The sequence below is a fragment of the Ostrea edulis genome, chromosome 4, assembly GCF_947568905.1.
Source record: "Ostrea edulis chromosome 4, xbOstEdul1.1, whole genome shotgun sequence".
Taxonomy (NCBI): domain Eukaryota; kingdom Metazoa; phylum Mollusca; class Bivalvia; order Ostreida; family Ostreidae; genus Ostrea; species Ostrea edulis.
Window position 1 is genome coordinate 20,925,530 of NC_079167.1, and position 16,217 is coordinate 20,941,746.

Here is a 16,217-nt window from a genome sequence, read left to right on the forward strand (position 1 = left end):
CAACATTTTAGCATTAAAGAATTTTAGAAACAAGCAATGAACAATAGAATGAAGATTTAGCAATCAGCATTTCGCAACTACATACATGTATGTGCATATTAGATCAAACTGAGACCATGGTTTAGCGAGCCAAACATGCTATATTTGGAATCGAGTGTTTCTTTACAAACAGTGCTTCTAGCAAGCATCATAGCTCCGAAGTTTGTCTGCACTCTCGATTTACATTTTGTACGTCATGATTTGTCATGGCAGTATTATAAGCGAACCACTGTATAGTATTTATCCCCGGTCATTTTAAGGTCTCTTGTAAAAACCCGTTAAAATTGTCTTTCGTTGCTGTGTTATCGGGTGATAAAGGTAGCTAGCATAGGGTCGGAAAGTCTCGTTTACTTTCACTTTCGATTTACTACTTCCGGGCAGCAGTCGAAAAATGTCACTTTGTTTTGCGTTGGTTATGCTCAGATGACAAGTGTTAAAATGAACCTACAGCCTATATAGATTCCCTACTTATGCAAAAAGAAGAAGAAGTGGATTTATAGTTGCAGGTAAACAAGTCATAATACTTATATTTTTATAGTTAAATCACCGATTGAGAACTCAGAAGCAGTGAGCTCTACCCACGACCGGGTGATTGATCTAAAACATATTTTACTGAATATTTTCGATAATAAACAGCTGTCAAGTTAAAGGGTTTAGTTTTTTATGAGTTAGAACTAACATTACACGACACAATTATGCAGTATGTTACTTTTGATAAAGGAGACAAACTGAATGCAAAAGGGTTCGGGGGGGGGGGGGGGGGGATATATGCAGGTATCTATTTGTACCATGTTTTGTCAATCTCCCTGATTAATAGTTGATCATATAAACTTGTAATAACACATTTTTATGGGATGCTGATAGGGGGGGGGGAGGACACATTTATAAGGCAATCAGTTTCTCATTTTCATTATGTTTTAATTAATAATGATATTGCTATGTTTTTATTGTGACCCTCACGAAAAATGCTACCAATTTGGAAACAAAAAAATTTCAGGCGATTGGGATCACTGAAATAACATGTTTTTACAATATTTACATTAAGAAACATAATGCAGGACCCAGAAAAAGTTTTTGATACACATGTACTTCATTTCTGTATATGTGTTTGTAAAACACTATGCCTCTTGTGACAACAAAGAAATAGTAAACATTCACCCATACATTCAGATCTTAAATTAATTCAATTTAGATTGTGGCATTTGAATTCTTCTTGAAAATGAAAAGTTTGATACAAGATGTTTATTTACTGTTTAATGATGCAGTGTTGGGACAAGAGGGGGTGGGGTTGGTGGTGGTGCCATCCCCCATTTGGTAGTTCATATGTAACAAATATGGGGGATTTGGGTTGCAATTTTGATAATTTTAATTTACACACATACATCTTTTAGGGGGATAGTATAAATTACACTTGCCCCCCCCCCCCCCCCTGCAAATCTTCTTGATCCACCCCTGCAATACTTTTAATGATATTCACTTGATGTCTATGCTTGTTACAGATGCTGTTATATACATCATTTCCTTCAGAAGTATCAATGTGTTGGCGGCTGTTATGAAGAGAATGGGGCCCATTTTAACAACTTCTAGGATGGGCAGTACTTGGGTTCATACCAGTGATCAATTTCTCATGACTCTTATGAAGTTGCACCTAAATCTAAGGGATCTACATTTAGCAGGCCAGAGGGCTCAATGCCGAATTTACCTCTGAAAAAATCGCAATGGATACAACAAACATAACACTGAATTTAACTTTAAAATCAAATAACTAGTCATTATCTGACAGCAACTACATTGTGCAAAATTTGTCACACAGCAAAGGCTATCACTTGTGTAGCATAATTGTTCTGAATTCTATCCAGAATCCACCTCTGATGGTGACATTGTTGATCACTGAGGTGTATTGGAGATGTTGAAGCCATATGATATATGATTCTTGCTAATAAAGGATTTGATATATTTGATAAACTTTAATCAGGAGTGACATTAAACATATCACCTTTTCTTTCATCAAAATCTCATTTCAGTAAGGATGAAGCACAGCTGTTACAAGACCAGGAAGAGTCAAATTCATGTGGAGTGTACAATTGAATAATTAAAAACATCCATATTCTAAATCATATACCTTCACAATACAGACACACATATATATATATATATATATATGTCCACTAAGATTTTCAACTCTGTGTGACTCTTGTACATTTGCAAATCCTCTACTGAAGGAAATAGCTGATATGAATTCCACAATTTATCAAATCTTATCTTTGGACTGAGATACTATAAATGTACAACTTCTTACTCACATTATTCTGCATTGTCAAGTTGTATTAAATGCATACAAGTAAATGATAAAGTGAACATTTATTTAAGGTTGCTACTCAAAGAAATTGTTACAATGGTGATTCATGCACATCTTTACACTGATCAATTGTAGCAAAAACAAAATAAAACTAATGGAAGACATTTGAATTTTCACAAGTCTGTCTAGTTGGTTATTGCGGAGAGGGCACAAAGACTCAATCATGTATGCCAAGTATAATTCCCATAATTCATCTCAAAGGATGAGAATCACTTCCATGTTCATTGGTGTTCAAACTATGAAATCACAAGTGGTGCCTGTGAGGTAAAGCTGATGGAAAACTTGATGCCAATAACTATGGCTCTCTTTGAGCTGCACTCTGAAAATTTTACCAAAACAAGATATATTAAAAAAGACTGGCATCCACTATGTCTATATATTCTTTCATAAAAATACCAATACTAGATAATTCTTATTTGGACATTCAACATTTTTTTTATAGCATAATAAAATTTATTTACTTATACTGCTGTCTGATCGAATTTGTAAAGAAAAACTTTATAATTGACATCTGCATTTATCTAGTAAAAATCCCTATATGTTTGTACAGGCATCCTTTGCTGTTGCAGAGAAAGGACATTTTTAAAATTTCTATATTGTCTGGAGATGCATTCATTTTTGGTGAACCTTTATATTTTGGGATCACCTGAATTTACATGTATACAAGTATTCATTACAGAATGAATATCATTTAATATTGATAGCTTGACGAGCATAAAGAGCTCTTGTGAGTTACCTATATTCTGATTGCCTGGGTGGATACATTTCTCTCATTGTCATAGCTTTACGAAGTCCAGACTTAAGATGCTTTATCCAGCTGTGTTGTTTGCCCTTTTATATCTGAAAGATTAACACATTAACATTGTAGTCATTGTCACACAAAACATGTAGATTATGCACACTAAAATGCAAATTGACTACCTGGACTAGTCAATATTTCATAATAGACATATCACGTTCTATCAATTCAGCTGAAATTCAGATAAATCAAAATTCATAAGATATACATGTATTTATATCTACCATCCATGAAATATGTCAGTGGCAGGTTTAAGGGGAGATAGATCTCCATCTCATGAAATCCCCCCCCCCCCTTATTTGAATCCCTGGGTCTGCAATACTAGTATATATAGAATTGCACACTAAAATGTTTGTTGACTATCTGGATTAGTGATAATTCAGCTGAAATTCAGATAAATAAAAAAAAAATCTTAGATGCCAGTCGCGGATTTAAAGCCCCCCCCCCCCCCCCCCCCCCCCCTCCACACATACACTCACGAATTTCTGGATCTGTTCATATATGCAGTTTTACATACCAAATGTATATACTATAATATTATAAATTACTGCATCTACATAGTGGAAACAAAACTGACTCGTGGGATTTCCATATGTCACTGATATGATTGGTGTCAGTAAAAAGTTCTGTCTTTATTTTATAGAAATATTTTTATGAAATAATTTGAATAAATTTCTAAATGAAACTGTAAAACGTTCAAAATCATAGAATAAAATAGGGCTATATATCCATGTTATACACAACAGGAAAAAGTTTTATTCTTTTCTAGTGCTCTTGCGTTTTCACTCGATGCAGATTATTAAGAGGGGGGGGGGGGGGGGGTTACCACAACACCAATCAAGAATCAGTCTAATCAGAACTACGCAAATATATTGCTGAGATTTGATCGAGGACTTTCGATATCTTGAACGAAACTCGGAGATATAGATGTATGGGTGTATATGATGCAAACGACTGTACAGTGCATATAATGCAGACGACTATATAATGTAAACATACCTGTACTTTGTTGGAAAATGTCTCGTATTGACGCTTGGACAACCTTTGTAATAACTCAGAGCTCTATCTAGAACACATATTCTCAACCCAGTTGTTATCCACCGCTCTATCGCTTTTTGTAGTAAGCTCTATGTGGTTTTGAACGTAGCGAGTCTAGTACATTATTGATAATGCCATCCTGACAACTGCCCGGAAGTACGATTTCACGTTATTTCTCGCGAGTCACATGACGAGACTTTCCGACCCTATTGCCAATTTCAGAAGGAATATAAGAGAAAAAATTCAGTGAATGTGAATAAATAGGTTTAAATTCACTGTTTTTTTTAGCATCTATATTGAACACCTAAATTATTCTTACGTATGTTTTCTTACCTTCATAGACTGATAAAGTTTGGTGGCAAAAAATGCAGATCTGTTTCTGACAATTCTTACTGAAATTCAAAGAAAATCAACGAAATACAATTCATTCTTTGTAAAAGTTCAAAATTCCTTCAGGCCTCAACAATAAAACCCCCCACACATTTCAACTATGGCCTAGTAGTTATTGAGTATATTCATAGAGGATTGAGAAGCACATCTGTGTGACGTCTAATGAAACTGCGCAACGTGAAATAGAAAGTAATTTTGTCTATGATACCAAGACATCTAAAAAATAAATTATTATTTTGAAAATACATGCGGGTGTTAACTGTGACGCTTGGCGCTCCATGAAAAGTATGCCGACGTGAAGCATTGCAGTCCATACCCCCCCCCCCTCCCTGTAATCTATTTCTTATATTCACATTCTACTTTTATTTCTGTTAGAATTCCCTGCCGTAAAAATAGACATACTATATTTATCAAGATTCATACGCGCATTGTTCAGAGCTGCGGCGCATTTATGAGGAAACGGCTGTCATTAGGCCTACAACTTGTTGAGATATGAAAGACATTAAAAAAAAAACCATTGGGGATATGAATATAGACATTTATCTTTTGGTTTCTAAAAATACGAACACAGTAATACGCAGAAAGCCCTCTGAAAAAATTAAGCCCATGTTAAACATAGCAAGAACTTGGTCACTATCATCACACACCTATAGCCAGCATTCCTGCTTTGAGGTCTCCAGACATCTCACTCTTGATGGAGTCCTCGATATCTTTACCCGCTATTACATTGTACTGCTCGAACACCGCCCGAAGTTGAGGATAGCTCTGTGACACTAAGATGGAGTTAAAAACGGCTTCGTCTGTACCCCACATTTTCTCTCCAGCGTCGAACAATCTCTGTGGTTGACAAAAATGTTTAACATGGCCGAAAGCCAAACAACCCAATCTCGTGTAAAGAATTTAAGCTTAAGTTCAAAGAATAAAACAAAAACATTTACTCATCAGCTGAAACAAAGAGAACACTTAAATCCCCATTTCCATGTATTCATATTTACAGGTAATAGTTGTATATTATCTTATCTGTACAAAAAAATTGATATATGATAAAATACAGTCATACAATTGTACGTATTATATTCTCGGGTTATGGTTTAATTATTGAGGTACACGTGACTTTTTATAAGTTGTTTCACCTTTGCATCTATCTGCGCTTTTTGCATGTCCACAGGCGCATCTTCCTGGCGACCACACTGTTAAGAACAAATAAAAACCTAATTACCAAGACATGACTGCTTATTACTAAGACATTGGCAGAATTTAGTATCCTTGTTTGTTTTTCCGTAGTCTTACAGAAGTAGTAAATCGTAATTAGTGACGTCAGTGTATGAAAATTAATGTTTCCGAAATTGTAAAATCCGGGAAAAGTTAATTTAAAGAACTTAAACAAGAGGAAGCCCGAGGGCCGTAAGAGTCACCCGGGTACCGCTAAGCTTATCACTTCACGTTAAGTGCAGTCTAGAAAAGACGTTTCTTTTCGTCAGTGGCATTGACATATATGTCAATTGACCTTGGAAGACGTTTCTTTTCGTCGGTGACATTGAGATAGATGTCTATTGACCTAGGTTTTAGATCAGTGTACACAGTCTTTGTCTTTGCCAACATTGTGCTAAGCGGCATACTAGTGCTAAGCACGATCTTCTAAATTTATCCATTACACAAAATTGGCTTGAGCTTTTGACTTCTTTTTTTACTAGATGACCCGATCAAAGTCATGATAATTTATTTAAAGCTACACATGCCATAGTAAGTGGATATCATCATAACAATAAAAGTATTTATGGGGTTTTTTTTAAATCAAGATATATAAGTCATACACTTCATGGAAATTAAGCAATTTAACACGATCAGATCAAAGGTATCGGGCTTACTTCCTTTTTATTTATATCATATATGTATAGCTATATATCTATTCTCCAAGTCGGATAATAAACGCTCCATTTTGAAATATTTATCATCACGTGAATAACTATGTCACGCAAAAGCTCCCTGCGTGTTGTTATGGCCTGAACATAAGGTGGGTGGAAGGATAGACAGATTCTGAAGCGGTTATACGGTTGATATATCGATGACGTTTTATATATTAACAACACTAATTTTCTTTCATATGTCGATTCGATATATATCCCAGTGAACTCGATATAAAGACACCACAAAGTTTTCTATATCTGCTTCATATTTGTAACCACTTAACTTTGTGACAAACGGGATGACTTCAGCTTCTTCGTTGTAAACTACCTATAGTTACGTAGCAATATTTCATTAACACCTACATATGGTGTTTATGTCTCTCAACTAATTCGATACTCGAGAGCATGTTCTGCGTATGATCAGTTTTTAAATCGAGACAGGCTACTGAGAAATAAGTTGATGTAACAAGGATTTCAACAACAGTCTTGTTTAAAGTCAGCATTTTGCAAAATATATCATCGTTATAATGCAATCACAGCCATTCATTAGTTTGAATACTGTATGACGTGTTTCACTCAGATCTTTACATTCTGGTTTTGATTACGGATTAAAACGTTAAGGTCGATGCCTCACAGCGGATATGACCGGTTTACAGGGGATGCTAACTCCACTTTGTTATCTGATGTCACCTGTGGTGAGTACAGGGGACCGTGTTTGCACTATAGGATTTATAAGATTGATCACTGCTCGTTATTGTTGCCCTTTTCATCGCAATAGGTAATGTAAATAACTTAGGAGATCAACGAACACAATTTTCGTAATTCCCTGTCGAGAAATATTGACGTATGAATGTAAACACAAAATTTTCAATACTTACTGTCGACAAAGATACGAGTAGTCTTCTAAAATCTCCAGATGTGTCACCTTTAATGTCTTTTTCTAAAGTTTTCTTGTATTCTGAAGAAAGAAAAATGTGTTATAAAGGGACATAGCATCATGTTAGTTTTAATTCAGGCTTAAGGTTTACATTTTTTAAATTTCACCTCAAACTAGTGACGTCTCTAAATCTAATTAATTCAAAGACTCTTAAAAGGACACAAAGCTCACACAGTTAGTTCCATCTCAACACGTTACAGGCATTATCTATGTGGTATGTCCTGTTTAAGACTTGATATTATTTATATGGTATACCGTATAGCGGTTGTTTTTTTTCCGCGGAGTGATAAATTTGGCTTATCTTAGCGGTTAGATAGCTTTCCGCCAAAATTTTACTCACCTAATATACACCAATTGCGACTTCAGTATTTGCTACAGAGATAAAGGCCCTTTTATACTGAGCGCGAACACGACCTGCGAACAAGACCGCGAACGCGGCGTTCGCATTGGATTGCTTAACTTCATTTTGAACGATGTTGTTTATACTGACAGCGAACGCGGCCGAATTCATGTTCGCGCGGAACACCGCGGAGATAGCCTCCAGAGCGAATTTTTGGGAAAAGGCCGCGCGAACAATTTTCATTAGTCAATCAGAATGTGAGGTCAAAAGTCATACTTGTCTGTTTCTGCGGTCTCATCCGAAGAACCGCCCCAATGAGTCGCCTCTTACGACAAGCAAGGGGTACTGAGGAGCTATTGTAACCCGGGTCTCTGCGGGATTTAAGGCAGTATGCTACACCAGAGAAATTTGATATGGATGAAAAGCAGAGGACATGTACAACAATATTTTGAAATTGAAAACGTTCAAAATTACTTCATTTACTCAAAAACTGCAGTTTTAGTAGAGAGCAATCTGAAAACAAATTGAACCCCTGCTGGGCTCGAACCCGCGATCCATAGTTCAGCAGTGACGCGCTAACCTTATTAGCCATTCAGTTGGGCAATGATTTTTGAAATGAATAGACAAATATTGCTGATATTTATATTTTCATCCATGTTTTAAAAGGAAGTCAGCCATTATGACGATGTAGAATGCCTCCTTCATCGCACTCATTTTCTTCATGCAGTCAAATGAGGAACTTAATGCTACTCATTTTCTACATATACTTGAATAAGAAGCTTAATGATACTCACTTTCTTGATACAAAATGTATTGTCAAATGAAAATGCTACTCACTTTCTTCTTATACTCGAATGAGAAACTTAATGCTACTCACTTTCTTCTTATACTCGAATGAGAAACTTAATGCTACTCACTTTCTTCTTATACTCGAATGAGAAACTTAATGCTACTCACTTTCTTCTTATACTCGAATGAGAAACTTAATGCTACTCACTTTCTTCTTATACTCGAATGAGAAACTTAATGCTACTCACTTTCTTCTTATACTCGAATGGGGAACTTAATGCTACTCACTTTCTTCTTATACTCGAATGAGAAACTTAATGCTACTCACTTTCTTCTTATACTCGAATGAGAAACTTAATGTTACTCACTTTCTTCTTATACTCGAATGAGAAACTTAATGCTACTCACTTTCTTCTTATACTCGAATGGGGAACTTAATGATACTCACTTTCTTCTTATACTCGAATGAGAAACTTAATGCTACTCACTTTCTTCTTATACTCGATTGGGGAACTTAATGATACTCACTTTCTTCATACGCCTTGCTTAGTGCACGAAGTTCGTGATTAGAGCGACTGCACATAATCTCTATCAGCGTATCTTCATCTGTTCCTGTACCCTATGTAAATACCAGAATATCTTACAAACATGGTGGGGTGTGTATGGTATTTTGCCCCAAAACATTAAAATACATGTATATGTCTTATTTTGTCAGAACTCGGTGGCTTTAGAGGGGTTGGACCTGGACCCTCACCAGGGCTTTACTTTGGACCTACAGGGACCTGAAAACAGCACCCATATCCCAGCCTTTTACTGTGCCCCTCCTCTGTTAAAACATTTCTGGATTTGTCATAGAAATATGAGAAGAGTCCCTAATGTAGAATCATTTTAATCCTTTTCACGCGTCCGTGTTATAATAATTCTAATCACTGACTATGAATTCTGCCTCTACCCAGAGGAACGTTAACTCTGGATAGAGATTGAGTGGGATCGGAAATAGCATAGTTATACAAGTCTGTATAGATCTGTTAACATTACGATATTATAACAGTATCAGCATGTCACGGTCGAATAAGGAAAGTTTGAAAAAGCAACTACAGAACTATTTTACAGTGCATTATTTGTACGTTGTAGAAACTGTGATATACATGTATTTAGTTACCTGTATGTCAAGTAAATGTACATTTATTTAAGAAGTAAATTTCATTTTGAAAATATGCGAGTTACTTTTTTTCAAAAATGAAATTTATTTCTTATATTTACATTCTACTTTCATTTTTGTTGGAATTCCCAGCCGTTCACATTATTTATCAAATTAATTGCCGGTGTTTGAAATAACCGAGCGCCCGAGACGCATAGATTTTGCCACGGGCGAACAAATTACTAGACGCCCGACCTGATGTGTTAGAATTTCTGCTAAATAAAAATTTAGATATATCATATCTACTTATTGTACCAGTAACTGTAACGACTTCATCAACTTTTAAAAATCATATATATGATCAGGATCGAATATATGGAAACTGAGTCCTAGTCACTTACACGTTTTCATTCAAAGATAGATAGTAATGAAAGTAATTTTTAAAACTGACAATTATTTTTTCAGAGTTAGTAGGTCTTTGGCAGTGCTGACAATTTTTTACAGGCAGTCAATCATGCGTGTCTAGCTAATTTTACGAGTTTCAAACACTGTCATTGTTCACAATTGCAGCGCGTTCGTGAGGAAATCGTGATCATTACAATTTGTAAAGATACCGCAAAAAATGAAAATATTCAAGTATGAGTTAATGTATACATAAACATTTTATTAGCTTTAGCAGACATATAGCAATGTTATTCAAAGGGTGGAACAGCCGGAAAAATCACAAACTAATAACACCACCCCAAACCAATGTCAGGAAAAAGACGACCGCGCACCGTGACCTAACCTGTTGTTAGGACTAAATTTTCTCTCTCTCTCTCTCTCTCTCTCTCTCTCTCTCTCTCTCTCTCTCTCTCTCTATATATATATATATATATATATATAATTGCTCTTGATTGTAAGACTTTACCTGATCCGCATCTTCGGTAGCAAAGGGTTTACGATCCGCTCCGCTTCTCTACAACAGAGAAGTGGAGCGGGTCGTAAACCCTTGCAGGGCCGTAAATTAACCTTCAATTTGGAGGAGGCCGGAAATTAGGCGGGGATCTGGGGGCCGCCCAGGCCCCCAGACGCTGAACACATTTTGTGCACACTGAACACGTTTCGTGCAAAATCCTTGATTCTAGGGCCTTCTAAGATATTACTTGACTAACTCATTCTAAAAGAAAGATTTGGAATGCTTTTTAAGGGAGGTATCATGTTCTTAGTTATTGGAAACAACATAAATTCTAATGAACTTTAAATTTTAATTTTTTTTGGCTCCATGTAATTTACGGCCCTGCCCTTGGCTAGCGAAGATACCTGATACGTCGGGCGAGCAAGATATCAAATCGAGTGAATAAGATATCAAGTCGAACGAGCAAGATATCAAATCAAGCAAGCAAGATATCAAGTCGAGCTAGCAAGAGTCGAGTAAATAAGGTAATATGTCGAGCACACAAGAGAGCATGACACGTTCGCGAGATAGGATGTGAAGTGTACGAGATAATCTGGCAAACAAACGAGATAATCTATCGAACGCGCACAGAGAGAGAGAGAGAGAAGGAGTATGCAGAGTGCACGAGATAATATATCGAACGCGCGAGATGATAAGTCGAGCCCTTGACCTGATTTTTGTATGATGAAATATTTGTTTATCCTAACAATATCCCAATGCATCCTTTGTAAAAATCAAAGGACTGGCTAGTTTTTGCATATCAATGGACAATCAAAATCATTTTTAAAAATTCGAGACTTCGGGTCCTTTGTAAAGATCTACTGTAACAACATCAACACTATGAACGTCGTGTATGTCCAGGTTTTCTACGTTGATTTGGAAGAAATTTACAAAAAAGAAAACAGCATGTGTATAATTCACATTCCTTAATAATTTGCTTGACAGTGTAAAACTCTACTAATATTGTCTTTTCGTACACATTAAACTCTGCAAACTTTAGAAATAGTAATTTCAAACACAAACTTTTAAAATGAAAAATGTTTGGGATGTATGTATCAGGGATTTACTACCCTGTTTACAAAACAAGAAATATATAATTGTTTTTCATTTGAGGAGTAAAATTTCTGAGGCTTTGTCGCTTATTTCGTTTGTCCTTACTTCCATGGCTCTTTTAAGTTCCCTGGCGTCATATTTCGCCGGTGTCATCAGGAGCGCCAAAATGACCTTCTCAAAGCTTCCTCCCAATTCACTCTTCAAATCCTTCTTTAGATTCTGAATTCAATTTATAATCAGTAGATTAACCATCATCAATCCAGTGTTGAATAGATGATTTATGATATCTACAATACCGCGGTGGTGTTTCCTTTATAAAGAAGAGAAAATCTTGATTACCCTGCCGAACATGGATTTGTATATCTTTATGATGTCCTGTCTTTGTGCATTAGTGCGATGTCCTAGGACGCTGACAATAGCCTTTTCGTCCGTTCCTATTGGTCAATCATACAAAAATATGAGTTTCACAACGCTCATGTAACATTTAATGTAATATGTTCAATATTGCTTTAAAAAAAAAAAAAAATCAGCTATATTGGGAGAGTATGGAAAATGTATTTTCTACGATATGAACTTTAGATACTAAATGTATATATAGGTATTCTAAAGAACACGTATTTACTACGGTATGAACAAAGACTAGATCTATATATAGGTATCCCATAGGACACGTATTTACAACGGCGTGGACAGAGACTAGATCTATATATAGGTATTCTATAGAACACGTATTTACTACAGTATGGAAAAAGATTAGATCTATATATAGGTATTCTATAGAACACGTATTTACTACGGTGTGAACAGAGACTAGATCTATATATAGATATCCTATAGAACACGTATTTACTAAGGCGTGGACAGAGACTAGATCTATATATAGGTATTCTATAGAACACATATTTACTACGGTATGGACAGAGACTAGATCTATATATAGGTATTCTATAGAACACGTATTTACTACGGTATGGACAGCGGCTAGATCTATATATAGGTATTCTATAGAACACGTATTTACTACGGTATGGACAGAGACTAGATCTATATATAGGCATCCTATAGAACACGTATATACTACGGTATGGACAGATCTAGAGACTATATATAGGCATCATATAGAACATGTTCGGATAAACGATGCTCCACTTATTATAGGTATCCTATAGAACATGTTCGGATGAACGAGGCTTCACTGTATACAGGTATCTAGCTGTCTTACCGAGTCCTTTCATAGCCTTTCTAAGGACATTAGCATCATTCTCAGCGCTGAAGACTCCACTCTATAACATAGACAATTTAAAATCAGTGTCATGATCAACAATCGTAACATAATACAAAGAAATACCCATCAAATTAATTTATAAGATACAGCTATTTTTATTTCTTTATTGTTCCCCGCTGGTTGTTTATTTTTTTTTAATCTTATTAATGTTTTAAAATTTTTATTTCTAAATTTTGGTGAGGTAATCGAGTGCAATGTATAATCCTTGCCAATGCGTTTAGGTCTGTTCTCAGTTTATGATCTTTGGGCTATATTTCTCACATCTGCAAAATCCAATGTTTGTTTCATAAAGTATGCATGACGTCACTTTTAAAGCTGTTTTAAACCACCACTATATCACCATTTTGGCTATTGTACATGTATATGATGTTGTGCACGTAGCAACAGGGAGAGGGCTGTTCCCTTCATTTTTAAAAGTTTTTTTAAACGTGCATTTTTCCTATCATTACATGCAAAGTTCGATAATTTGTTTGACCCCTTCCCCATCTTTTTTTTTACCATAGTAGATCTAGTAGTAACTGGAAATGGAAATGAACCAATGATTTGAGTTGTTATCGTTCCTGCTGCTATTATTATTGTTGTTGTTGTTGTTGACATTGTTGTCACTTGGCAACATTTCAGCGCATCTCAACTGTATGACAAACGGGATGATTTCAGTTTCTCCATCGTCAACTTCCCATATTTTTATAGCAATATTCCTTTATCACCTGCATATGGTGTTTATATCTCTCAACTGATTCGATATACAAGAGCTTGTTTTGCGTATGATCAGTTTTTAAATCGAGGCAGGCTACTGACAAACAAGTTGATGTTATAGGGATTTCAACAGTCTCGTTTAAAGTCAGCATTTCGCAAATTCTATGGTTGTTATAATGATCTAGTTTGCTAAAGCTTCCTATCTTTGGGTCAAATGCTGATTGTTAACCCGTTCTTGGCACAATGATTTTGACTACGGATTACTCCGTTTACCCGATCAAGATATAGGGCTCACGGCGGGTGTAACCGGTCGACAGGGGGATACTTACTCCTCCTAGGCATCTAACCCCACCTCTGGTATATCCTGGAGTCCGTGTTTGCCCAACTCTTTATTTTGTATTCCTTAAAGGAGTTATTATATTGATCACGTTATCTTCACCTTTCATCTGAAAGTTAAGGTGTTTAGCAACATATCTAAGGTATCTAAGCCACCATCACTTTCCTCCATCCTGTGTGTCATCATATTCTTTCATTTACACAAAACTAAACATCGATATCGGTGTAAAAGGTACCAAAACGATATCAGTTTAGGATTTACCAAAACGCATTAATCAGCCAGGTTAAAACTATATTATTTAATTCAAATTTAATGCTTGTAAAATTTGAAATTAAACTTACACAATACTATAAGTGATTCTACGTAAACAAAATTATGATTTACCAAGACAATCTTTACTGCATAACCTTTTATCACTAAATATTTTTGCACATAATAGATGTGCATGTGATCCTTTAGGGAGATGAGTCTCTTTGTATATCAAACTATTTAGTATAGTCCAAGCTGTTTTTATACAACGATGTGGAAGGTTCAAACGAACACAAAAATTCCATAATCATGCACCCTGATGTGTGTATGTCATGCACCCTGATGTGTGTATGTCATGCACCCTGATGTGTGTATGTCATGCACCCTGATGTGTGTATGCTCTATGTATGTATCTACTAGTGATTAAGACATCTTTTGTGTAGGTACTATTTATTAATTGTATGGCTATTTATACATATTTTTATCAGGGGGAGTGAGCTATCTAAGTTTTCAAGAACTTGTGTTCAATCCATTTGGCTCTTTTATCAATAAGACATGTTCAATTCAAGTTGATTCTACTTTTGATAAAACCTAAGCTCACGCAATACGTTTCTTTATACAGAATTATGTCTGACACAGTAACTGCCATGGAAACGCTCTTTCTCATCGGTTACAAAAAGTTAGAAAGACCTCCTTGATTTTACTTCAATGTTTTCACTTGCTTACCGCCATATCTTGCCACTCCACTGTCTGCCTTCTGTCGTTTATTCTCTGTCGTCTGCTGTTTGTTCTCTATCGTCTGTTGTTTGTTTTCTATCGTCTGCTGTTTGTTCTCTGTCGTCTGCTGTCAATGAAGGCGGATGGTGTTGTTACATGGCCGTTATCCTATTTTCTTATCGCAGATCCTAGCCAGGTTCCTAGAGGAAGTGGTCAGAGCTCGGACACTGACCCGTCATACGTAACGCTGTATCCATGGTGGAGAACATCAAAAATCTATTCTTCATTAGTACACAATGTCTCTGGAGAGAGAGAGAGAGAGAGAGAGAGAGAGAGAGAGAGAGAGATCTATCTTAAGGAGCCTTGATACTCAAAACATGTGTTTTATTGAAAGAAGTACTATATTTATCACGATAATCATTTTCATCATATCCAAAAAATATAATGGGCTTCAGGTACTCGTTTGTGCTTAGAGTGATCTGCCCTTGGATAGTACCACCTTACTTCTTAAAAATTTGTCAACCAAGTTATTTGTTGTTTGAATGACTTTATTGCAATTCAATACAGCTACATCAGTAGTACATGTGTTATCCTCTGTTTCTGATTTTTTTCTGATTCATTATTACACACTTCTCATATTTAATATTTGAGTATTTCAGGGATTTTCTACTGGGACTAAGAAGGCTGACATCCCGTCAAAGATTTACTATGGATAGATTCATCTTAAAACACTATAAATGCATTCTGTCACAGAATTACGAAGAATAAATTCATCATAAAACACTACAAATGATACATTGCTCTTGTTGTCGAAAAAAAAGGAAAGATTGCTGATCACTGTATAAACGTTCTCTGATATGAAATTTATTGTGTTCTTTTATTGTAGATTAAACATTAAGTTTTAGAACTGATGATATGAAATAAGTTTCAGGATGACAGTACTTAGCAGTCATGTACCATTAATTGTTAGAGTAAAGAAAGATTTTTCAGAGTAATCAAAACGTGTGAGAAGTGATAGGCCGTATGCACGGAATTAAATCACTAATGATAGGATCTCCATTGCCGTACTAACGAGGAGAGAACAAATAAGTGTCGCATTACCGGAAGCTTTCCAAGTCTCTTGAATTTAAAAACAAAATGGATATAGATAATGGACCCATTATCACAACATGTCTAGTTACAAACTGCATTTCAACAAAATCGG

The 16,217-nt window shown here is 35.7% G+C and overlaps 1 protein-coding gene and 2 long non-coding RNA genes across 3 annotated transcripts in view; 1 reads left to right on the forward strand and 2 right to left on the reverse strand.

Annotated features, from left to right (window-relative positions):
- LOC125668901 (annexin A6) overlaps positions 1-16,217 on the reverse strand; it is a 67,381-nt gene that overhangs the window by 3,943 nt on the left and 47,221 nt on the right. The window contains exons 28-36 of the mRNA XM_056161318.1: positions 15,023-15,088; positions 12,952-13,012; positions 12,069-12,163; positions 11,835-11,948; positions 9,127-9,217; positions 7,411-7,490; positions 5,759-5,815; positions 5,273-5,462; positions 4,569-4,627 (exon numbers count right to left, since the gene is read on the reverse strand). Of these exons, the coding sequence (XP_056017293.1) occupies positions 4,569-4,627; positions 5,273-5,462; positions 5,759-5,815; positions 7,411-7,490; positions 9,127-9,217; positions 11,835-11,948; positions 12,069-12,163; positions 12,952-13,012; positions 15,023-15,088 (813 nt within the window). The remainder of the gene's footprint in view (positions 1-4,568; positions 4,628-5,272; positions 5,463-5,758; positions 5,816-7,410; positions 7,491-9,126; positions 9,218-11,834; positions 11,949-12,068; positions 12,164-12,951; positions 13,013-15,022; positions 15,089-16,217) is intronic.
- Positions 373-2,514, forward strand: LOC130054031 (uncharacterized). The gene is made up of 2 exons (XR_008802288.1): positions 373-545; positions 1,539-2,514. It is a non-coding gene; the product is annotated as an uncharacterized LOC130054031 (long non-coding RNA).
- LOC130054032 (uncharacterized) lies at positions 2,389-4,441 on the reverse strand. The gene is made up of 3 exons (XR_008802289.1): positions 4,197-4,441; positions 3,135-3,238; positions 2,389-2,717 (listed from the first exon to the last, which is right to left on the reverse strand). It is a non-coding gene; the product is annotated as an uncharacterized LOC130054032 (long non-coding RNA).